The sequence below is a fragment of the Littorina saxatilis genome, linkage group LG6, assembly GCF_037325665.1.
Source record: "Littorina saxatilis isolate snail1 linkage group LG6, US_GU_Lsax_2.0, whole genome shotgun sequence".
Classification (NCBI taxonomy): domain Eukaryota; kingdom Metazoa; phylum Mollusca; class Gastropoda; order Littorinimorpha; family Littorinidae; genus Littorina; species Littorina saxatilis.
This window is the reverse complement of record NC_090250.1, coordinates 13398956-13423473: the sequence shown is the minus strand read 5'-3', so window position 1 is coordinate 13423473 and position 24518 is coordinate 13398956. Positions and strand designations below refer to the sequence as shown.

The following is a 24518-nucleotide window of genomic DNA, read 5'->3' as shown; positions in this document are numbered from 1 at the left end:
ATTGTCCAAATCAATTTAAAAACACTTTCATTTTATTTCTTGTCGGTTCCTGATTCCAAAAACATATAGATATGATATGTTTGGATTAAAAACACGCTCAGAAAGTTAAAACAAAGAGAGGTACAGAAAAGCGTGCTATCCTTCTTAGCGCAACTACTACCCCGCTCTTCTTGTCAATTTCACTGCCTTTGCCATGAGCGGTGGACTGACGATGCTACGAGTATACGGTCTTGGTGAAAAATGGCATTGCGTTCAGTTTCATTCTGTGAGTTCGACAGCTACTTGACTAAATATTGTATTTTCGCCTTACGCGACTTGTTATATTTAGTCAAGTTTTGACTAAATATTTTAACATCGAGGGGGAATCGAAACGAGGGTCGTGGTGTATGTGCGTGCGTGTGTGTGTGCGTGTGTGTGTGTGTGTGTAGAGCGATTCAGACTAACCTACTGGACCGATCTTTATGAAATTTGACATGAGAGTTTCTGGGTATGAAATCCCCATACGTTTTTTTCATCTTTTTGATAAATGTCTTTGATGACGTCATATCCGGCTTTTCGTGAAAGTTGAGGCGGCACTGTCACGCCCTCATTTTTCAACCAAATTGGTTGAAATTTTGGTCAAGTAATCTTCGACGAAGCCCGGGGTTCGGTATTGCATTTCAGCTTGCTGGCTTAAAAATGAATTAATGACTTTGGTCATTAAAAATCTGAAAATTGTAAAAAAAAATAAAAATTTATAAAACGATCCAAATTTACGTTTATCTTATTCTCCATCATTTGCTGATTCCAAAAACATATAAATATGTTATATTCGGATTAAAAACAAGCTCTAAAAATTAAATATATAAAAATTATTATCAAAATTAAATTGTCCAAATCAATTTAAAAACACTTTCATCTTATTCCTTGTCGGTTCCTGATTCCAAAAACATATAGATATGATATGTTTGGATTAAAAACACGCTCAGAAAGTTAAAACAAAGAGAGGTACAGAAAAGCGTGCTATCCTTCTTAGCGCAACTACTACCCCGCTCTTCTTGTCAATTTCACTGCCTTTGCCATGAGCGGTGGACTGACGATGCTACGAGTATACGCTCTTGCTGAAAAATGGCAGCTACTTGACTAAATATTGTATTTTCGCCTTACGCGACTTGTGTGCGTGCGTGTGTGTGTGTGTGTGTGTGTGTGTGTAGAGCGATTCAGACTAAACTACTGGACCGATCTTTATGAAATTTGACATGAGAGTTCCTGGGTATGAAATCCCCGAACGTTTTTTTCATTTTTTTGATAAATGTCTTTGATGACGTCATATCCGGCTTTTCGTGAAAGTTGAGGCGGCACTGTCACGCCCTCATTTTTCAACCAAATGGGTTGAAATTTTGGTCAAGTAGTCTTCGACGAAGCCCGGACTTCGGTATTGCATTTCAGCTTGGTGGCTTAAAAATTAATTAATGACTTTGGTCATTAACAAGAAGAGCAAACGCTCGATCGAGTCACTTTCGCAGTTCTGAATATTATATGAGGCATCAGATGGACAGGAAGAAATTGCTATTCACAACACAATGAGTCACGTTCACATAAAATTTGAGCCCGGTCACTTTTATAGTTTCCGAGAAAAGCCCAACTTTAAGTTGTGTGTTGCCGAACAGAAAAGGCTAGTTATCTCCCTTGTTTTTCTGATAACGTTCGTAAAAGGCTACAGATGTAAATACTTTGATGTAAAGAATAATCCTACAAAGTTTCAATCACATCCGATGAACTTTGTCAAAGATATAAAATGTCTAATTTTTCCTTTGACGCTGACCTGTGACCTTGAAAAAGGTCAAAGGTCAACGAAACCATCGTTAAAGTGTAGAGGTCATTGGAGGTCACGACTAAACAAAATATGAGCCCGATCGCTTTGATAGTTTCCGAGAAAAGTCCAACGTTAAGGTGGTGTCTACGGACGGCCGGCCGGCCGGCCGGACGGCCGGCCGGACAGACTAACACTGACCGATTACATAGAGTCACTTTTTCTCAAGTGACTCAAAAATCTGAAAATTGTAAAAAAAAATAAAAATTTATAAAACGATCCAAATTTACGTTTATCTTATTCTCCATCATTTGCTGATTCCAAAAACATATAAATATGTTATATTCGGATTAAAAACAAGCTCTGAAAATTAAATATATATAAAAATTATTATCAAAATTTTTTTTTCGAAATCAATTTCATCTTATTCCTTGTCGGTTCCTGATTCCAAAAATATATAGATATGATATGTTTGGATTAAAAACACGCTCAGAAAGTTAAAACAAAGAGAGGTACAGAAAAGCGTGCTATCCTTCTTAGCGCAACTACTACCCCGCTCTTCTTGTCAATTTCACTGCCTTTGCCATGAGCGGTGGACTGACGATGCTACGAGTATACGGTCTTGCTGAAAAATGGCATTGCGTTCAGTTTCATTCTGTGAGTTCGACAGCTACTTGACTAAATATTGTATTTTCGCCTTACGCGACTTGTTTTTAATTTGTACCTTGAAATCCCGCTGAAAAAGTGTCTTCCACAGCTGCTCATCACAGGTGATGCGGTTGAAACGGAGACAGGTGAGGGAGACACTCTTCACACTCTCAAGTGGCAGTGACATCAACACCTTCAGCAGCAGGGAATCTGGGAGGTCCAGCAGATGAAGTGAATTTCCAGCACTCACAAATCCTTCGCCCCATTCTTCCGTGTTTTCCTCGTCCATGGTGGAGGTTCGCGCTTGATCCATGAACTACAAGCACACACACACACACACACACACACACACACACACACATAAATGTATTTTGGGAAACAGACTAGCTGCCTTTGTTCTTGTATGTTCAACTCCCCTTTGTGGTGCGCTCTGTGTGAACAGAAGGCAAGTTCTTGGCGTTCTTCTTTGAACTGTTTTCAGATTCTGATTTTAAGGTAAACTGGGCAACAACAACAATATTTAGCCACTTTTCGTACCCCAAATATAACATTCATACCTGTGTTAGTTTATCTAAACTATGTGATGCCCTTAGAGGCACTTAATTTGGCTATCTGGAACGATTTCCAAATCAGTTGAAGATTTCCTTCACAAGGTTTACGTGACAGCATTCAGTGAGCATTTAAACGAGTGTACCCGTAAAATCGACCCGACAAAATTGACTAGGCCAACACTTCAACGCAAGGGAAGAAAATGATATCAATTATCCTGTCGAATAGAGTATTTTATTTGGTTATCTTGTGTACTTCCTGTAACACACTTCGACTAATACAGGTGACTGCATGGACTGAGGAGAACTCTACAGTGAGATATATGCCATTCCTTTCGATCAGTATTGCAATCGGCTCCGAATATAGGCATTGTCTGTGAAGAGTTCTCTCGATGTTTTCTACACCCCCAAAAGTGTTTTATTCAACGTCGGCCGAGGCTAAGGCGGTTAGTCTTTCAAGAAACGACAAGACTGGTTCTTAATGCTTTCAAGGCTTATGAGATTGTCGGATATTGTAACGTTTAAGCCACTTCTTAAGCCTTGAATTCCTCCCATTCACAGAATGTGACTCGCTGACTCGTCGAAGGCGAGGTAATCGATCGAAACTAAATTTATTTCAGTTCAACTATATGCATTCCAATCGGGGAGGGGCCCCCCCGGGGGGGGGGGGGGGGGGCACTTACGGGGATCGAGGCTATCTTGATGCGCCACTACCGGGCGGTTCAAAGGGAGGACAAGAGACCAATGCATTTGCTGGAGAAACAAACAAATTAATAACATTTCTTATTCAAGTTTCTCAGTTTCAACGTTTTTGCCTTTGCCACGGCTGACCTCGCTTACATTTTTTTATTAATTCTGCGCGTGACTACCAGTGTCTTCTGTCGTACGTCTTTTCGTCAATCTTCACTCGCATCTCCGGCGCAATGCCGCAGTACGTATTCTGCGGGTTGGTTGGTTTTGATTCGAATTGCTCCAAAAGTTCGACGTAGTTTGGCTTCGGGATTGGTATAATAAAGCAAGAAAACCGTTACTTTTACCCGGCTTCTGCTCCGGTCTATTTTTTTAATGCTCATGCGCCTGTACCAGGATTTAAACCACAGGAGCTTGTATCAAAGCGCCGGTCGATCTACTCATTTATCCTTCCTGTAGGGGAAGGTTGCCTAATATGGACCACTTTTTGTTTCTTGCTGATTACTAGTTTGTTTTCTTGTGAATAAGTTTCATTTTGTCTTTGGTAGACCTTCTCTCTTTGGTTAACAGTTTGGCCTAATTAGAGTGAATTAGCTTTGATAGCCATTCAGCAAAAATGAAATAAAGAAATGTCACAACTAATATGGACCAGTGAAGAGGCCTTCACGAATCACTGTAAAAAGCCCCCTATACTTTAAAATAACATGATACAACTTAGTGTGCAACTCAGACTAATTTAAATATGCTTTGCATTTATGTTTCGGGTTGATGAGAACAGTATTTGAAGCACAACAGGAAACTAAAGAAGTTGATCAAAAACAGAGTGAAAATAAATGAAATCATCAACTTCCACGAGAAAAAAAAACTATTTGATATATTTTTTTGAAATCTTGAGGGCTAGTTATAGGTTATTTTCAGCAAGTTTCTTAATGAATTAATGAAAATAGCCTTTAGCTCTCATTTTCTTCGATTTGTCGAAGGTGGTTCATATTTGGCAACACACACGTACTTTGAGATTTTGCTATTATTTTTTGTTTGCAGTAGAAACTCGGGGTCAGCACTGCTAAAATGTAACTAATACTGTCTTAGCTGTCGTATATAACAATTTTTGTGCGATAGCAGCTTTGGCTGTGGACAGAAACTAGTCCGTTTTAGGCGTCAAATCAGTTTAGAGTGAACCCTGCCAAAAGTGAAAAAAAAGAGAAAAAGCCTAACTGTTTTGAGGTTTTTGTTTCTACAACTGTTTTGACATGTGCATGTTATTAAGAGAGGGCGAATACAACGAATGAAATTGTTTTGAGCGCTCTAGCGCCGTTAGTTTAATTTGTCAGAACATGAAAGTGGTCCATATTAAGCAGTGGTCCATATTAGGCAACCTTCCCCTACTTTTAGGCTATACAGGAAGGATAAAGGAGTAGATCTACCGGCGCTTTGATACAAGCTCCTGTGCCGGATTTAAACTGAACTGAAAAGGAAGTCGGCTGCGCCGCCCAATATAGTGTTTTATACAGAAAGGCAGCTCAAGAACTTGAGTTTTTAAAGATCGTTTTATGATCTGTAAATACTTCACTGTATCTTCCTGACCGGCTCAGGTCTGTAATGTTTCAGTTAGACCTATAACTGTGTAACGCACAGACATGTTGAAGGACAAATAGACATATTACTAAGCAACAGTGTAGCATCAGACATAGCGGTACTTTGTCTTAGTTACTCACGTGTGTGACAACAGTATTAACTGAAGGGCCAATAGGTCAGTCAGAGTGTCAGAAGAAACAAGTGCATGTGCAATTTTGTCATAATCACAGACAACACGAACTGACTTTCAAACTTGCCAAAATTCGTTGAAGCAATGAAAACCAATAAACTCACCTGTAAGCCAGCAATTTTCACTTCGTACACACAAGACGAAATTTACTCGCACAATCAATCAATCAATCAATCAATGACGCTTATATCGCGCATATTCCGTGGGTACAGTTCTAGGCGCTCTGCACAACTACTTTTATTCCCAGTTACGTCTGAATGATCGACTAATGTTTCCTAACGTACTCACATGCATCTAAACCTATCAACTGGTGATATGCTCAAACTGTTCCGTCTCTGCCCTGTTCCCTCTTATATATAGTGCATGCCTTTGCGTCGATCACGTCTATATCTGTGGCTCAATAACGATCAATCAAATACAAAAAAAATAGTTTTTAGATTCGCGTCAAAGTCAGTTGGAATTCCCGCAATTACGAATTAGTCAGTCATCTAAAGGCTACTTTGGGTAACCCCACGGAGCCGGATAGGATTGGCCACCACAATTTTCTAATGCATTGGAACACCACGAAACTTTCACCAACTTTGAGAAAAACGTCATTTTATGCGTGTTTCCCTTCTTTGGGGTTACTTTCCTCGTTGAGATATTTGGTTTAATTGAACGGGCATATAACCCGAACCGCTGGACAAAAAAATCTGTAACTGTATATCATTCGAAAGGCAAGGGAATAATGTACATTGTGACGTCCTTTAAAAGGACGTCAAATTGTGAATGTGCGAGTAGTGGCGACGTATATACCCTCACTCCCTACCCCCAAAAATCAAATGACTTCAATGGCATGCATATTGGTGACTCACCGGGAAGGGATGGGGTGGTTAATGGCGTAAATTATATAGGTACAGTGATTTGGCTGCTTGATGTGATGTTTGATTTAACTTAGGGGTGACATGAGGTACCTTCACTTCAGTGTAAAGCGATTGTTTGCAGATGACAGGTAATCTGCTTTAGTTTTCTTATTTGTGTTTTCTTTGTGAAAGTGAGAAAAAAAGGACTGTTTCCATGAGAAGAAAAATGGTTTGGGCCGCAAACACCGTAGCACTTTGTTTTGTTTTGTGGATGTTCTCCGACTCATTGCACCGACACAATGACCCAGAAATGCTTGCACTGGGTTGCCCTGTAATTCGTGTGTGTGTGCGTGCAGCGTTCGTGCATGTGTACCATCAATTTTAATCTTTGATCCTTATTCTTTTCATATATATACACGCTCATATCATAACGCATGTTTAATGAATATTGAACACAGGAGAGTATGTAGGTGGTTATGTACGTGAGGGTGTGTGGTGGATGTGTGTATAGGTTTGGACATCTGTGTGCAGAGATGTGTTATTTGTTATATGTATCGAGACTGTGATTCTTATGTTAAGACTGTTTTTACGTGATGTAATATTTGTGTATATGTTACAGGCAAGTTGGGAAACCAGGCATTTCCGGAAATGACTAACGAGAGTAGTCATTTACGGAAATGACTGATTCACTCGGTCATTTCCGAAAATGCCTAAAGTTGAGCTTGATATTTTAGTCATTTACAGAAATGACTGAAATTACTTAGTCAACATTACCGAATATGCCTAGGCACGTGAATCATAGTCATAAAGGTTGTGAAATGAGAAATGTTAGGACATTTGTGTTCACGCCAAGCCAGCGATCGTGACCAAAACTGTCAACCACGTGAATATTGTTCTCCAAACTAAACTGAATAAGATTTGTGTTTAAATAATCGTGTGTGTGTGTTTTTTTTTTTACTTTTTATGGGCGGTTATGTATTTAATTTACTTGGGCTCGTGAATACTGTTCTCCAAACTTGGCGAGTTAGTTTCTGAACTTAGTTGCTGCACACAGTTTGAACAGACATCCACTATGGACGTAGAGGATCGTTTTCGAAAATGTCTTTTTGAAAGATATGCCAAAAATAAGAACTATTTGTTACCAAAGGATTGCTACTTTACCATGATCAACGACCTCAAGACAGCACAGGTGTCATCGACAACCAAAACATCACGCCAGTACAAACTGATGAAGAGGTTAGTATCTCTCTCTCTCTCTCTCTCTCTCTCTCTCTCCCTCTTTTTTTTTAACTTGTGTCTTCATACTCCTACTCTCTCTCTCTTTCTCTCTCTCTCTCTCTCTCTCTCTCTCTTATGCGGCAAGATATTGGCATGAGACTGACATAAACATTTGGTCACAGACATTTTCCTCTTTCTTCCTCTCTCTCTCTCCCTCTCTCTCTTTCTCTCTCTCTCTCTCTCTCTCTCTCTCTTATGCGGCAAGATATTGGCATGAGACATAAACATTTGGTCACAGACATTTTCCTCTTTCTTCCTCTCTCTCTCTCCCTCTCTCTCTTTCTCTCTCTCTCTCTCTCTCTCTCACTCTCTCTCTCTCCCTCTCTCCCTCTTTCTTCCTCTCTCTCTCTTTCTCTCTCTCTCTCTCTCTCTCTCTCTCTCTCTCTGTCTATCTCCCTCTCTCTCTCTCACTCTCTCTCTGTTTTGTTTATTGATAGTGCGTTTTTATTCTAAAGGTATGAGGTGCTGCAGTGCGGTCCAAATGACAAGCTGATCCGAAAAAGATCCTCACCTGATGAAGCCCCGATCTTCTTTGTCACCCTTGAAGATACCTACGACACCATCAAGACTGCACACATCGCCACCGGTCACGGAGGGCGCGATAGGATGCTGAAGGAACTGGAAAAGAAATTTGCCAATATCCAAAGAGACAGTGTAGAACTGTTTAAGTCTTATTGCCTCGTGTGCCAGGAGAAACAAAAGCGACAGAAAACCAAAGGTGTCGTCGTGCGACCTATTCTCACAGAGGAATTCAATTCCAGAAGCCAAGTGGACCTTGTGGACTACCAGTCGATGGAGGATGGCGGCTACAAATGGATTATGGTCTATCAAGATCACCTCACCAAATTTGTAGTCTTGCGACCGCTGACATCAAAAAGGGCGTGCCAAGTAGCCCTTCAGCTCGTGGACATTTTTACTCTTTTCGGGGCTCCAGTGATCCTTCAATCGGACAATGGAAGCGAGTTCACTGCAGTTGTCATCAGAGAACTACGAGATCTGTGGCCAGAATTAAAACTCGTTCATGGAAAACCTCGTCATCCTCAGTCACAAGGCTCTGTAGAGAGGGCCAACGGTGACATCAAGGACATGCTGACTGCTTGGATGTCGGATCACCAAACAACGCGTTGGTCATTGGGTCTAAAGTTCGTGCAGTTCATGAAAAACCGAGCCTACCATTCAGGATTGAAAAGATCCCCGTACAGAGCCATGTTTGGCGTCGAGCCCAGAGTTGGGCTGTCTTCCACGTGGCTGCCAGAGGCCCTGATTGATGAAATGCAAACAGAAGAGGACCTTCGAGAAAGAGTAGGCTGGTCAAGTAATGCTGATAACGCAAGCAATCCGGAGTCAGCAGGTTCAGATTTGGACATCAATATAACAAGTGTCTCTGTGCAGGTCCATGAAGAATCAACCAGTGCTGGTGCCACTCTACAGGAACTTTCAAATGGTGATGCAGCAGTCATCGACAGAGCATTCGAAATAGTCCAAGATGAACTGACAATGACTAATGTCACTGCCATTCTACAGGAAGAACTATCAAATGGTGGTGAAGGAGTCGTCGAAACAGTCCAATGTGAACCGTCAATGACTGATGCCACTGCCACTGCCATTCTACATGAACTATCAAATGGTGGGGAAGGAGTCGTCGAAACAGTCCAAGGTGAACCGTCAATGACTGATGCCACTGCCACTGCCATTCTACAGGAACTATCAAATGGTGGCGAAGGAGTCCTGCATACTGAAAATAATGAACTTCGCTTGCTCAACAAACGGCAACTAAGTATCAATCGTCAACGGGAGGCCAGCCGAGAATGCCAGAAGGGGCAGGCAGAGCGAATGATAAAGCGTAGCAGAATAGAGCTATGCCCGGGACAACCTGGAGACAACGTGGCAGTGCCCGTTCCCCTGGTCGACAGGGGTCGAGGAGATCCCAGAAACATTCTGGGAATTATTCTGCACAAGACTGAAAACGACCTGTATAAAATTGCAACAAGAAGCGGGGTACTGAAAGGATCTTTCACTAGAAATGAATTTGAACTCTGCGCACAGAAACTCTTGACAGAGCAAGATGTAAAATGTGACAAACAGGTCAGTGTCCGCGAGGCAGTTGTTCAAAATTCCTTGAGTGGAGGACAGGGCTTTACCAAATGCAACTGCTCTGGGGGGAAAAAGTGTCAAACAAATAGGTGTAAATGCTTCAAACGTAAAGTACTCTGCAACAGTCGTTGCCACCAAAGCCTGACATGCAAAAACAAATGAACAGAAGAATGCCTGGTACTCAAACTATGTGTGTATGTGTGTGTGTGTGTGTGTGTGTGTGTGTGTGTGTGTGTTGGTGTATGTGTGTGTGTGTGTGTGTGTGTGTGTGTTGGTGTGTGTGTGTTTTATTCATTGCTCTACATTTTATCTACATTTTAAATTCTTGCACATATTTATAACCATTTCCATTCCTAAAGTGCACAGTGCAAATGCTCTGAACGTAAAGCATTATGCCACTAAAGCCTGGCATGCAAAAACAAATGAACAGAAGAGTAATTAACACTCAAATCTACATGAAAATGTGTGTATTTTAGTATTTCATTTTGTTATTATTCTTTTATCTACCTTTTAATCTGACAGATAATAACATTAAAATCTGGTACATATTTATAACCCTTTTCATTCTTATTGTACACGTGCGTGCGTGCGTTTCGATTGATCAAGAGTTTGTGTGTCAGGCATTTCTGGAAATGCCTAACAGCTAATTTCAGTCATTACTGGAAATGACTAAAATATCCAGCTAAACTTTAGGCATTTCCTGAAATGACCGAGTGAATCAGTCATTTCCGTAAATGACTACTTTTCGGTAGTCATTTCCGGAAATGCCTGGTTTCCCAACTTGCCTGTAACATATACACACAAAAGACAATTTTGGGTATGTTTTGCATTCAGACAATAAAGTTATATTGAATTGAATTGAACTGAACTGAACTGAACTGAACTGAACTGAACTCAAATCAATCCAATCCAATTTCTCATTTATATCAACAAAAAGGAATTTTCCTCCTGGCCACCGATTTCACGGGGTGCCGTCCACCTCTGACGGCGAATTGTTCAGGTTTGCTGCCGTATCAAAAGTGCAAAACCATCTACACACCTAAGCAAACTTCCCAGCCCACCGCTAGGAGCCAATCCCCCTCTTCTCGAGGGCTTAATGCTACTCTTACACTATGCGAATATTCTTGCGATTATGAAAATGTTGTATTCGGCAAAAAAAGAGACGAATGGACAGGAAAAATATTGAAAATTTGAAGCCTTACGAATCCTTGCGAATTTCCTACGCATGGTTGTGAGTGCTTGCGAATTTCCACCGATCATTGCAAATTGATACGAATCCATAAACGAATTACTTGCGAATTTCTTACGGATGTTGCGAGTGGCCTTGCGAGTGCTTGCAAACACTTTATGAATAAAGCGATTACGCAATTCACACAAATCGTAAGGAATTCGCAGCCATTCGCAAGATGTTCGCAAGGACAAGACCTAACAAATGTTTGCGAATGCCTTGCGAGCACTACGAATACATTGCGATGATTACAAATAGCTTGCAAATACTTACGAGTATGTTGCGAAAAAGTGAAAAAGCTTTCCTTGCGAATATTAGGAGCATGTTGCTAATGTTCGCAACAATAGACAAATGGTGGATGTTGCGAGTGGCCTTGCGAGTGCTTGCGAACACTTTACGAGTAAAGCGATTACGCAATTCACATTAATCTTAAGGAATTCGCAGCCATTCGCAAGATGTTCGCAAGGACAAGACCTAACGAATGTTTGCGAATGCCTTGCGAGCGCTACGAATACATTGCGATGATTACAAATAGCTTGCGAATACTTACGAGTAGACAAATGGTGGCAAATGGTTAAGAACATTTACGAATGTCTTGCGACCATGTCCAAATCATTACGAACTATTGGCAAATTCTATTTGCAAGGCAATTCGGCACAGTGTAAGAGCAGCATAACAGAGAGAAAGAAGAAACCATACATCGGACTAGTCATGTTCTTTTCAAATTCAAAAAGAATACTTAGTCCCATGGTAACTGAATCCTAGTTCACAGTGCACCGAAACATTTTTGTTGCAAGTACCAGTGCAAACAATGTATCTGGATTGGTAATTACTGATGAAAGGTTGTTAGTGTCAATAAAAAGGAATGCAAAATCATCAAAGAGAATGAGTTTGGTGTGTTCCAGCAATGCAATTGTCAGAAAGAAAGTTGCCAATACTATCATGATATCGTATCATGTGTTAACCCACAATATAATATTTCTTTTTATCAAAATCAGAGATCAAAGAGAGTGACAGACCTGTTTACCCCCATAAGTGTTTTGGAGTAATGCTCAGCCCCAAAAATAGTAATCCTGGCACAAAAATAGTAATCATCCAGCATTCGTCGCCAATTACAACGCACATGACAACTGTGTCTGCGAAACGCAATCATGCACATATATCCATCATTCACACATCAGTCAGTTTTTGTAGTCATCATAATTTCAAAGAAGATCACATCAAAAGCACATGCATCACTGATTCTTTATCTTTTGCTCGTAGTAGGCCTTTTTCAGTGTGTCAAGCGCTTCTCTACTGTACTTGCGCTTGCCGAATGAGTGAGGGCGAGACTTCACCACTAGAATAAGGCTCTCCAGCGTCTCATCAGACAGACATGATCTCTGGTCAGTCCTGTGCTTTTTCACCCCATTTTGCCATTGAAAAAAACAATGCCAAACATGTGAATAGAAAAAAAGAAGAAAAAAAATCAAATATAATTTTTTTTATAACTTTTTTTTATTTATGAAAATTGTAGTCTTGACACGGATAGCGGAATGGCGTATTTTTTTCAGAAAATCGTAATAAATTACGCCAAAATCGTAAGGGTAAACAGGTCTGGAGTGAGTAGAAAAACTAGGGATTTTTTCCCCTGCATTTTGGGTACCTAGATGAACAAGAGAAAATGTAAGTTTTACGCCCTCACGGCAAAGCCATTAGGGGCATGTTACACGGGAAAACCCGGCTTTGTATGAAAATAAAAAATAAAAATGCGCGGGGGGGGGGGGGGGGGGGGGGGGGGGGGGGGGGGGGGGGGGGGGGGGGGATGTAGACAGCTGGCTGCCGGCTGCTAGAGGAGACCTGAAATGAGCTAGGGACCGGGTTGGGTCGTCTTGGGTCAGTGCTGAAATGGTTACTTTATTGGCTGTTGGCCGAACGGACACCCGGACTTCATATTTTTGCATGCATGTATTCGTGTTTCCAAGGCCCGAGGCTTTAGCTGTGACCCTGGGATCTCTATCGTGCGTATGCGTGCACACGGGGGTGTTCGGACACCGAGGAGAGTCTGCACAAAGTTGACTCTGGGACACACATCCCGCGCTGAACTTGGGGGTTGAACCCATGCTGATACATGTAGTAACAACTGGTTTTAAAGCCAGCGCCTCTATCGACTGGGCAAACTCCCCCCCCCCCCCCAATTTGTTGGGGTCAAGAAGTTCCATGGAGGGCGGGGGTTAAGGAGTAACACATAGTGTTTTGCTCAGAACATTCCCACCCAAGCAGAGCCGCGCTAGGGGTACGCATTACCGTGAAGCTGGCAGTCAGTGCTACCAAATGTCGTCTGTGTCTACCACTCGGTGGTGACTTAATGTGGGTCTATGTAAGCAGATGCCAGCGCAAGCAATCTGATGCAGAGTCAGGAGGCGGTTTGGTACAAGAGAACCTTAGAGGCCACAGCCTCGGCCGTCTGAGGGATCTGTGTGTCTGGAGGCACATTTGGTTTCTGGGGTTCAAGCGGAGCTGTTGCCTCTGTTCCCGTGTCTGGAGGCGTTTTTGGTATGGAAACAAACCTGTAGGTTGGGGCCTCTGCCTTTTAGGATGCCAGGACTACAAAATGTGTGTCTTGGGACACATTTAGCTTAAGATTCCAGAAGTGGATCTGTGCTGTGCTGGGTCTGCTGCAAGCACACTAGAACCAGCTCGCAACAGTTGAGGTGAATAGATTGGTGACCAAGACCATCATCGGTTTCTCTCCGAGTGATGGGTGTGGGCGGAGAAAGTCTCCCAGACTGAGTAGATGAACAAGATGAATGGAAAGGGAGATAATTCTGAACAGCTCTAACTCCTCGAAAGCAGCGTATGGCTGCCTGAATGGCGGGGTAAAAACAATCATATTTGTAAAAACCCACCCGTGCAAAAAAATGAGAGAACGTGGGTGTTTCAGACCATGAACAAAGAAGAAGAAGAAGAAGAAGAAGAGCTCTAACAGTAGCGTCCCTTGATCTGATGTTGCAACAACAAAAGTACGCTTCATAATATTTGTAAGTTGTTCCGGCCTTACCGTTCAACATTGCCACAGTCTGTTTTCAGTCAAACGTTGCACACTCATATATATACACACACATGAACGTTTGCGCGCGCGCACAAACACACACACACACACTCACACCAACACTCTAACACAGAAAAGGACAGGGTCAGATAGTGAGAGAGTTGGTTCCACGCAACTTGATGCTGTAATGAAATAATAAACAAAAAATGCATAGTATTTACACAATCATTCCAAGTTTCCGAGCTTTACGATGTATTCCTCTTCAATCTATGACAGAACGCCATTTTCACTTTTCACTGTGCATCAACTAATAGTAACTTATTTGAAACTTGACATCAGGTCAAACATGATTTCATGGTATGAATTCCAAGTCTTAGCCAGTGCAAGTAGTTTTATGAAATCTGACAAGCTTTTGTATATGTAGGTATATTGTGAGTCTTTAAAATGCAAAAAGTTTGATGATTATGATACCCTCATTCACTCTCTTATTCAGTTTTCTTACTTTCCTTCTCCAAACATGTAACATATCTTTATCTATTCTTATATTAGACAAGTGGTGATTTTAAAAATGAAATAAAATAAAGAATTTTCATTGTTACTGTCATTGTCCTGACTGAGTGTTGTCATACAGGGACATGAGGATCAATCTTGTAACATGAAGGACAATCTTCCTTGGTGTCTCACGCCTTCACTGAGCGCTTGACTGTCCAAGTGTGTCTGTTCCTCAATGTTGTCCATCCATTGCTAGACGATAGGCTACAGTACACTGACACATGTTTATATGCAGCTGAGAGAACACTTGTGGTACTGGAAGGAGTCCTAAACCACAACAACTTTTAGTTTTTCTTCAATAGTCTGTGCAACAATTGTCACAGAGAGTAAACACGCAACAATGACAGGCATGGTACTAGAAACCAGACAGTTGCCAGAGTTCTGTTCTTGTAGTTCATGTATCCAGGTTGTCAGTATTATCAGTCGCAGACAAAAGACTTGAAACTGGAGCCTACAAATTGCCAGGACTGGTTTTACGCAATGAGAACTTCCAGAGTTTTGCTTCAATACAAAGTTTGTCTTATGTCCCAGACATTAGCACGACAGATATATTAATAGAAGTCAAAATATAGTGGAACCCCACTTTTAATACACCACCCCCCCCCCCCCCCCCCCCCCCCCATTTAATACTCCCTCCCTTAAATATCCTGTTTTCTCCGATTTTCTGTTTATAACCTCAGTAAAGTAACCATCATTTTCAGATTCCCGCCTTTTTAATGCCTGATTTTCTCAAGTTTTTGGAGGTTTTAAAAGGGGGGGTTCCACTGTACTGCCAGAGGAGTGTTCTTCTAATTCATATATCAAGGTCGTCCGCAGTGTCTGTGGCAGCTAAGAGACTGGCAGTGCTGGTTCCAGTTCGAGACATGGCCATGACTGGTTTGATGGCCGACAGAATGCTGCTGTACAGATGAGGGAAGAGGATCTCTTGTGACGCCAGGAGCTGCTTGGTGCGATGGCGCTCCTGCAACAAATGTACATCATTTTGTGGTAGCATTTAATGAGAATGAATTGTATTCACTTTCATTTGTGAGAGAGAGAGAGAGAGAGAGAGAGAGAGAGAGAGAGAGAGAGAGAGAGAGAGAGAGAGAGAGAGAGAGAGAGAGAGAGAGAGAGAGAGAGAGGATGATGGAACTTTATTTTTCAAGGAGAGAGAGAGAGAGAGGTGGTTATGATGATGAACAAGATGATGGTCAAACAAAACTCTAAAGACATCACTAAATGATTCAAAAGTAAAATGAAACTTGCAACTACAACAAACATTATACACACACACACACACACATGAACATGCGTGCTCGCACACACACACACACACGTACGTGCATGCTCGCACACACACACACACGCACACACAAACACACACTCACAAACTGCTCTCACCTTAGGAGCTTCAAAGCATGCTGGACAGTTGTCTGCTATCACAGGGAGTTTATTCTGGAGCAAACCAACCGCAAACAAAATATATTTATGACAAACCACTACCAAAGAACATCAGTAATATATGTATTCACCCGTTTCATGAATTGCTTGGCAATACACCCATACAACCCAAGAAGACAGCAAAATATTTAACACTGTTACAAATTTAAACTCTTAAGACTTTGTTTTGTTTAACTGTATTGAGTTGTTAGCACAAGAAATATAAACATCCTTAATTTCTTGTGAAGAAAATAATCTTTACAATGATACCTCTGTCTTAAGATGTCTCAAAATCTGAGAAAATTAGGTCTTACAATCGAAGGAAATTTCGTGACACTATGAAAAGAACATCTGAGAATAACATTTGGTTTTTTTACGATGGAGGGTCCACTGAATACGCATCATGCGCTAACCTTTTCAGCAAAGTTTCTCAAGTCCTTCTCTCGAACATTCACAAACGGCCTGATGACTCTCAAATCACCTTCCCTGAAAATGTAAGTCTTTGTAAAAGGAGCTGTGATGGTTGAAAATATATACATCCTATTAAAATCACAAGCTAGCCTTATCCATAGAGTAACAAGACTTGCTGTAATATCCACTTGCTAAAAATAAAATGAACAAAGTTGAGTCTCACAACAGCAGGTAGACCTTTGCAAAAATTACAAGAATATGACTGAAGGTAGATAAATGTACTGTAATAAAACAACTCGGACCTACCAACAATATTTCTATTACAAAGCAAGTTTCTGCCCCGAATATTATTAAAAAAAAATATACACAATTACCTAAATTACTTAAATCTTGATGATTAATTGTGCACATGAAAAGGCAAAAAAAAGACATAAAATGACTTACTGAACAGTGTAGTGAGCTTTCATAGTCCGTAGACTGCCATTGTGGAATAGTGACATGATGAAACTAAAAAGACAGAGACAATAAAATATGGTAGCAGCTCAAAATACTACAATAGATGTTCCACTTAATAGATAATCCCAGTCCACAAGCACATTCTCATATTCACAACAAATAAGATGATGTCTTTGTTTGGTTGGTATTCACTATTGCTTTTCGTAAGTTGAACAGCAATGGTGAGTACCAACCAAACAAAGACACATGACTCCTAAGCTCACATTTCCATTACTTCATTTAATTCATAAACAGCTGCTTCAGATGTCAAAACTTAACCTAACAAACTTTACAACAACAACAGGAGCACACACACACACACACACGCACACACACACACACACACACAAACAACACACTTTCTTTCTTTCTTTATTTGGTGTTTAACGTCGTTTTCAACCACGAAGGTTATATCGCGACGGGGAAAAAACAACACACACACACACACACACAAACAACACACACACACAACACACACACACACAAACAACACACACACAAACAAACAAATACACACACAAACAACACACACACAAACATACACACAGACACAAACAACACACACACAAACAACACACATACACACAAACAACACACACAAACACACACACACACACACAACCCCACCTCCTCCCCCCTCCACACATACCCCAAAACTACATTACTTTTCAGAGTCAACAACTAAACACTAATCTGGCTACCTCTCTGCTAAGTCGTCAAGGTGCTGGCCAAGGGCAAGGACGTTGTATCCCCCTCGGCGTGCGGCAGCGTAGATACGTCCGCGCTTCATGCGACTGCAGAAACTGCAGATGGAGGCACACCCATTGGGCAGGTTGACTGCCGTCTCCATGATGCCTGAAACCATAAGACACAGCACATCAACTCAGTCTAAGAAGGGGGAAAATTAGAGAAGAATAAGCAAAGAAGAACCCTCAAGGCAAGAGAAAGAGAGGGCGACCCGGGAACACATGGCGCCGAGATTTGGACGCAGACGCAAAGCACATGGGAAAGACGCGGGGAATGCTGGAAAGACTCGCCCAAAACAGAGATGCATGGAGGGAGCTGATTGGCGGCCTATACCCCAGACGGGGTCACAGGCGTAGGTGAGGTGAGGTGAAGCAAAGAAGAATCATCAACAAAATTCAGCCACACAAAAACGTCTCACTATAAGTATTTTTTGACAGAATAAATTCAGCAATCAGATGTAACGGTACAGAGCACACTTCCTTCGTAATTAGTTTTCAGGCGTCAATAGACGAATTCCAAAATAACTCTTTCGAGTTTGTATGGGTTGGGACAGAGTTAACATCCTTGCTTTTAGTGAGGCAAGCTTTCAACACGTACTCCTTGTCCACGTGTTTCAGACACACCTCGCTGGTGACTCGCCAACAATGTCACAGGGGAAAGTTTGCCTCAATAAAAGCAAGAGCATTCACTCTTTCACAACCCATGCAAAACCAACAGAGCTATTTCCAAACATCGTCTATTCTGAAAGAAAGTACAGTATTAGCTAGGTATGCTTTTGAGAAAGCCTACACTTTCATTTCTTCAAATTCACTCACACTGTGATTCGCAGAAATCAATCAATCAATCAATCAATCAATGAGTCTTATATCGCGCATATTCCGTGGGTACAGTTCTAGGCGCTCTGCAGTGATGCCGTGTGAGATGAAATTTTATACGGCCAGTAGATTGCAGCCATTTCGGCGCATATTTACCTTTCACGGCCTATTATTCCAAGTCACACGGGTATGTCACACCCAGGACAGTCAGCAGGCACTCTTTCAGCAAGCTGATGATACTCTGATTTTACTCACACTGTGATTCATAGAAGTATGGGACGCCCAGGACAGCCAGGTACTCTTTCAGTGGACTGGGGTCATAGGACGGTGTCTGGGGGTCCACGGTCACAGCACCAAGCTCAAACTGGATCTCCTGGAACCGTACAATAAACGTCACATTTATGAACAATTTTCATTTGTATTACAAGAGCCAAAATCTCCAGCAAAATCACACATCATTCACGTTGGTGACATTTTTTGGCAAAGATGGTGTCATAAACATTACTGCGAGTACCACACACACACACAAATGTTTACAGTGAAAATCAGTAGATCTTATAGAAAAGTAACATATAACACAGTAATCATCAAACACATACATGTAGATATATAAAATACATATATAAAACAAAAACAACCACACAAACGTTGATAACCAGTAGGAAAAGAGAAAACCCAAAACATCTGACAATTACAATTTTCTTCATCAAACAAGAACAAAGGAGTACAGTGGAACCCCCATTTTAAGATCCCCCCCCCCCCCCCCCCCCCCAAGACTCCCTCCCTTTTAAGACCTCATTTTCTCCGACTTTCTGTTTATAACCTCTTTAGAATTACCCCCATTTTTGGGCGGGGATGTAGGTCAGTCGGTAGTGCGCTGGATTTGTATCCAGTTGGCCGCTGTCAGCGTGAGTTCGTCCCCACATTCGGCGAGAGATTTATTTCTCAGAGTCAACTTTGTGTGCAGACTCTCCTCGGTGTCCGAACACCCCCGTGTGTACACGCAAGCACAAGACCAAGTGCGCACGAAAAAGATCCTGTAATCCATGTCAGAGTTCGGTGGGTTATAGAAACACGAAAATACCCAGCATGCTTCCTCCGAAAGCGGCGTATGGCTGCCTAAATGGCGGGGTAAAAACGGTCATACACGTAAAAGCCGTGGGAGTTTCAGCCCATGAACGAACAAACAAAACAAACCCCCATTTTTAAGACTCCCTCCTTTTTAAGACACAATTTTTTCAGATTTGTGGAGGTCTTAAAAGGGGGGTTCCACTGTAATCGTTGCAGAAGAAAACAAGCGTACAAACTCAAAGCTTACCTTGCTGCGACAATAGAACTGGTACTGATGCATCGTGTGGAGCAGGGACAGAGAATCTTTGCCACCAGACAGACACACCAGCACACGATCACCATCTTCAAGCATCGAAAATTCTTCCAAAGCCTGAGTGGGAAAAACAAAACAAAAGGACATAACCAGATCAATATATTTATTTATTACTTTAGCAGCATGCATTACTGAAACACGTAAAATGTCAAAAATAACCTGCTCACTGCTTCACCTCTGCGTATTATTAATGCCATACAAAATGCACACTCTGGACATTTCATTTGAATAATCATAGGTGACAGTAAAATATCACAAGTCAAAATTCAATCATTACTAACTACACGTAGTACTTTAATCAATTGGAGATGCTGAGCGATGTATCTTCGCAGCTGACATTTGAGAACAACAGTTTGTCATTATCTAGAGACTTATGCATACAGAATACTGATAAACACACACACACACTTCTAATCATAAACAGACTAACATTTCCGAAAAGAAGTTTGTCGTTTACTTTTCATGAACATGGAAACCATGTCTTGTCTATAAAATGCAGACAGATATGCAAAAGCACAATGTCATCTAGAAATTACCTTGACAGTAGGTTTGAAAATATCTTTGGTTGGAGGGACCCATCGACTGCCTGACTCTCCTTCTTTCTTTCCTGACTCTGCCTGCGGTTTGGCTGGGTCGCATGTGCCATTCTCTGTGCATTTGTCACCATTGGAAGCCTTCTTTTTCTTCTTCTTCTTTTTCGGCTTTGTAGCAGACGATGCAGCTTTAGCTCCAGCGCCGTCAGACTCGGCTTTGTCAGGTATACATTTGGCTGACTGGGGTTGTGTTTTTGCAAAGGTACTGGAGAAAAACTGACTGTTGCTTTGCACTGAATCACTTGCTGAAACTGACTGACCCGACTTTACTGTTTGAGAGTCTGACACAGTAGATACCTTGTTTGTTGCTGAGCCTGTTTCTTCATGCAGCTGAATGCCAGTTCTGACTGGAACTGGAGGATAAGGTCTTCTGATTTCATAACCTGGTGACATCTGAGATACATGAACATCAGAAATCCCATCGGAGTAACCTCTCTCCATGGCTGTTTGCAGAGCCTGAGGAAAGGTATCACAGTTGGCTTTACTCTCAGCAACGAGCTCCACAGCTTCAGATGAGTGTGTAGAGTGTTGTTGCTGGGTTGCACAACCTCCATGCACGTGCAAACTTTCTTTCACCTCTTGACTCAAGCTGTCTACTGGGTCAGTCAAACTTTGTGCTTCCACGTGAACCCCAGTGTCATCTTCTGTCTGTGTACCACAGCCGGTCTCTCTGTTACTGTGACAGTTCACTCTCTTTTCAACGTTGTCACCTGTGACACGTTGGTCATTGGCTGTTTTCATTTCTTTCCCAACACCGCCACCATCACCACCCCCAGAGTTCATCACGTCAAGAGAATCACCACCGGCACGTACAACTGAGCCCTTTACGCCCCCACTGCCAAACCCAAGATCCCCTTGTTGAGTGTTCTCCAGTTTGTCATGCAGTTCTGGCGGGCAGAAAGGAAGGCTTGAGACGTGGTGGTGAACAACGGCAGAACTGTCGGAGAGAAGCTGACTGGCTTCACTGGGCAGGAGGAACCAGCGGTAGGGGCGAGCCTCCTCGTCAAACATGGCTGTGTGGTCTGCCAGCTTGGGCCTCGACTGTGGAGGTAAAGTGCAGGCTATCAGTCAGTTTTTCTGTTAAGTACCCCAAGGTATCTTGTCAACAGGAATTTTACAGTATTTTACCTGTCAAAATGTCCAGAAATAAAATAAGCCACCAGTCACACAGTATACAGATTGACTTGCTGTTTGACCATTTTTTTCCCCCAACAAATATAAAGTAGCCATTGGAATCCTTTGACAAAAAAGTGTAATATTACTTGTACCGCTATTCCATTCTATATCAGGTTCTATCACACTGTCAATAAAAGATCACGTACATAAAACACTCATTAGAAAGTAACTGAGAAACACACAAACATGCACACTCACACACACACACACACAGCCCCTACGCAGAGTAAAATGTATATCATGTTGAGTATATTCAGTTCCTAGAAACTGCAATGATTCCATTCAAACTTTGAATACTTCTTCTTCTTCGTTCGTGGGCTGAAACTCCCACGTACGTGTATGACCGTGTTTACCCCGCCATTTAGGCAGCCATACGCCGCTTTCGGAGGAAGTATGCTGGGTATTTTCCTGTTTCTATAACCCATCGAACTCTGACATGAATTACAGGATCTTTTCCGTGCGCACTTGGTCTTGTGCTTGCGTGTACACACGAAGGGGGATAAGCCACTAGCAGGTCTGCACATAAGTTGACCTGGGAGATCGGAAAAATCTCCACACTTAACCCACCAGGCGGCCGCGGCCGGGATTCGAACCCTCGACCTTCCGATTAAGAGGCCGATGTCTTACCACCACGCCACAGCGCCCGTCAAACTTTGACTACAAAAACAAAACAAAAAAATAATTGTGGCATTGTGGGCAAATTATGACTACTAACACTGCATACCTTTTCAGCCTTGCTGATATGCTGTCTGGCCATATTCAGACACTCCTGTCAACAAAAAAGTGAAGTAGAAATACAAATCCTATCAATGACAAACAAGAAATAAAACAACACACAAAATCTTTCTTTCTTTCTTTATTTGGTGTTTAACGTCGTTTTCAACCACGAAGGTTATATCGCGACGGGGAAAGGGGGGAGAGGGGATAGAGCCACTTGTCAATTGTTTCTTGCTCACAAAAGCACTAATCAAAAAATTGCTCCAGGGGCTTGCAACGTAGTACAATATATGACCTTACTGGGAGAATGCAAGTTTCCAGTACAAAGGACTTAACATTTCTTACATACTGCTTGACTAAAATCTTTACAAACATTGACTATATTCTATACAAGAAACACTTAACAAGGGTAAAAGGAGAAACAGAATCCGTTAGTCGCCTCTTACGACATGCTGGGGAGCATCGGGTAAATTCTTCCCCCTAACCCGCGGGGGGTAACACACAAAATTAGAACAATATTGTCAGTACTAAAGTCACAGTAGGAAAGCTAAAAGAACCATTCAGTGGCTGCAATATTCTCTGTGTCCTTCAAAACTCATACTGCTATGTTCAGTGCTAAGCTGCAGTACAAAAAACAGCAGAAAACTCATCTCGCTTCTCTTTGATGAAATGTAAGGGTGGCTAGATGTAATCAAAGAAGATTCTGAAAACAGTTTTGGAAAATGTTAAAGCACTGTACTGTAGTGCATTATCTGTACTTTGTTTCCTATGCATATGCTTCCATTGCATGCTGAGTGCCGAATTAAAAAAGAACATTGAAGAAAAAACATTGTAAAGCATTTAAGTCCAAAACACACAGACACAAACACACACACAAAGACATACAATCACACACACACACACAGACACGATGCAGACAGACACAGACAGACAATTATCCCCGAGTACGCAGTAGGAGGGTCCAGCAGACTTTAATTGTGTGTCTGTGTGTCTGTCTCGACTTAACGGCTTATTGCTGGGAAACTACTGGGCGCAGTTCTTTCAAAAGTTGATACACTAACTTGATAATAGGTCCGATTGATCGTATTAAAACTTCATAATGTTACCTGGGACCTAAATGCGAAATAAATCACAAAAGCCACTCTTCAGTAACGGTGGGAGTTTTTGCGGTGGGAGGCTGGTCGCTTTGCGAACAGCCAGTCACTGAACTAAAGGGGAGACTTGTGGGCGGCTGAGCCGAACACGTCACGCAGTGACGAGAAAAGCATGATTTGCAAGACAGCCGACGGGTGGGGATTTGGTCTCGGCAAAGAAACTATTGGTCTCGGTGAAAGAGAGACAGAGAGCACGAGAGAGTCTATGGCCAAAGTGATCCGGGTTCGTTTCCCGGCATTGGCGGTCTATTTTTTTTATTTTTTAAAATTCTTGTTTACTATTGTTTATTATGAACGTTTTAATGTTTTATTTTACTCTAATAGTTTTTTTAATTGTGTAAAATAAATAAATAATTTTTTTTTTTTTTTTTAAATCCAAGTGATCCGGGTTCGATTTCCGGCATGGGCGGTCAAATGTTTTTTTAATTTTTTTAAATTCTTGTTTACTATGGTTTATTATGAACGTTTTGATGTTTTATTTTACTCTAATAATTTTTTTAATTGTGTAAAATAAATAAATAATTTTATTTTTTATTTTTTTTAAATCCACGTGCACAAGACAGAAACTTTCATACTGGAGCCAGTCTGAAGAGTACTCGGGTCCAGCGCCAGCGTTTTTTATTAATTTGTAAAAGCTATTACCTAAAACAGACAGACAGAGAGACAGACAGACAGACATGCAGACATTTATTAACTTATAAAAGCTGTTACCTGAAAAGACCGAGGCAGAGGACCTTTAGGGTTGACCTTGGGCAGTGAGTACTGCATATGTCCACCCCCATAGGAAATGTGTCCAAGCCATTTCCGCTCTCTGAACACCTGCAGCAACAAACACAAAACATTGTACAGTAGAACCCGCCTTCTCATTTAAGACTTCCTATTATGATTAGCTCTACCTCTCCTCTCCCTTATCTTCCTGCCAGCCTGAGTCTGCCGCCATTTTAGCTTTACTTAAAGGAAAAGTCCAAGGTTTTTAAATATCCCCAAAAACTTGAAAATCGAATGCCAAATGTTACAAACATCTCTGGAAAAATATTTTAAAAATTGAAAAAAAATTGTTGTTGTTGTAGTTGAAGATTTAGTGTTGCGGGGCTAACCAAGACAAGTCGCCTGGGGTCAAGTAGTGGTCACGTGGTTTT

General features: G+C 41.6%; 3 protein-coding genes across 3 annotated transcripts in view; 1 reads left to right on the top strand and 2 right to left on the bottom strand.

Annotated features, from left to right (window-relative positions):
* Window positions 1–3086, bottom strand: part of LOC138968560 (F-box/WD repeat-containing protein 5-like) — a 20712-nt gene extending 17626 nt beyond the window's left edge. Inside the window, exon 1 of the mRNA XM_070341135.1 lies at window positions 2517–3086. Within this exon, the coding sequence (XP_070197236.1) occupies window positions 2517–2753 (237 nt within the window). The 5' untranslated portion in view covers window positions 2754–3086. The remainder of the gene's footprint in view (window positions 1–2516) is intronic.
* Window positions 3087–6890: 3804 nt separating this feature from the next.
* Window positions 6891–12265, top strand: LOC138968559 (KRAB-A domain-containing protein 2-like). Its single transcript, XM_070341134.1, has 2 exons — window positions 6891–7521; window positions 8019–12265. Exons 1-2 carry the CDS (start codon window positions 7358–7360, stop codon window positions 9817–9819), a joined length of 1965 nt encoding a protein of 654 aa, XP_070197235.1. The 5' UTR covers window positions 6891–7357; the 3' UTR covers window positions 9820–12265.
* Window positions 12266–15241: 2976 nt separating this feature from the next.
* The window catches only part of LOC138968554 (uncharacterized), a 35316-nt gene continuing 26039 nt past the window's right edge, over window positions 15242–24518 (bottom strand). Inside the window, exons 16-25 of the mRNA XM_070341132.1 lie at window positions 24091–24198; window positions 22233–22277; window positions 20276–21373; window positions 19674–19796; window positions 18611–18728; window positions 17495–17648; window positions 16743–16805; window positions 16301–16373; window positions 15849–15902; window positions 15242–15429 (exon numbers count right to left, since the gene is read on the bottom strand). Of these exons, the coding sequence (XP_070197233.1) occupies window positions 15262–15429; window positions 15849–15902; window positions 16301–16373; window positions 16743–16805; window positions 17495–17648; window positions 18611–18728; window positions 19674–19796; window positions 20276–21373; window positions 22233–22277; window positions 24091–24198 (2004 nt within the window). The 3' untranslated portion in view covers window positions 15242–15261. The remainder of the gene's footprint in view (window positions 15430–15848; window positions 15903–16300; window positions 16374–16742; window positions 16806–17494; window positions 17649–18610; window positions 18729–19673; window positions 19797–20275; window positions 21374–22232; window positions 22278–24090; window positions 24199–24518) is intronic.

Coding starts and splice junctions, on each gene's coding strand:
- LOC138968559 (XM_070341134.1), top strand. CDS start 7,358: ATGGACGTAGAGGATCGTTTTCGAAAATGTCTTTTTGAAAGATATGCC. Junction 7,522..8,018: donor CAGTACAAACTGATGAAGAG/GTTAGTATCTCT, acceptor TTTATTCTAAAG/GTATGAGGTGCTGCAGTGCG.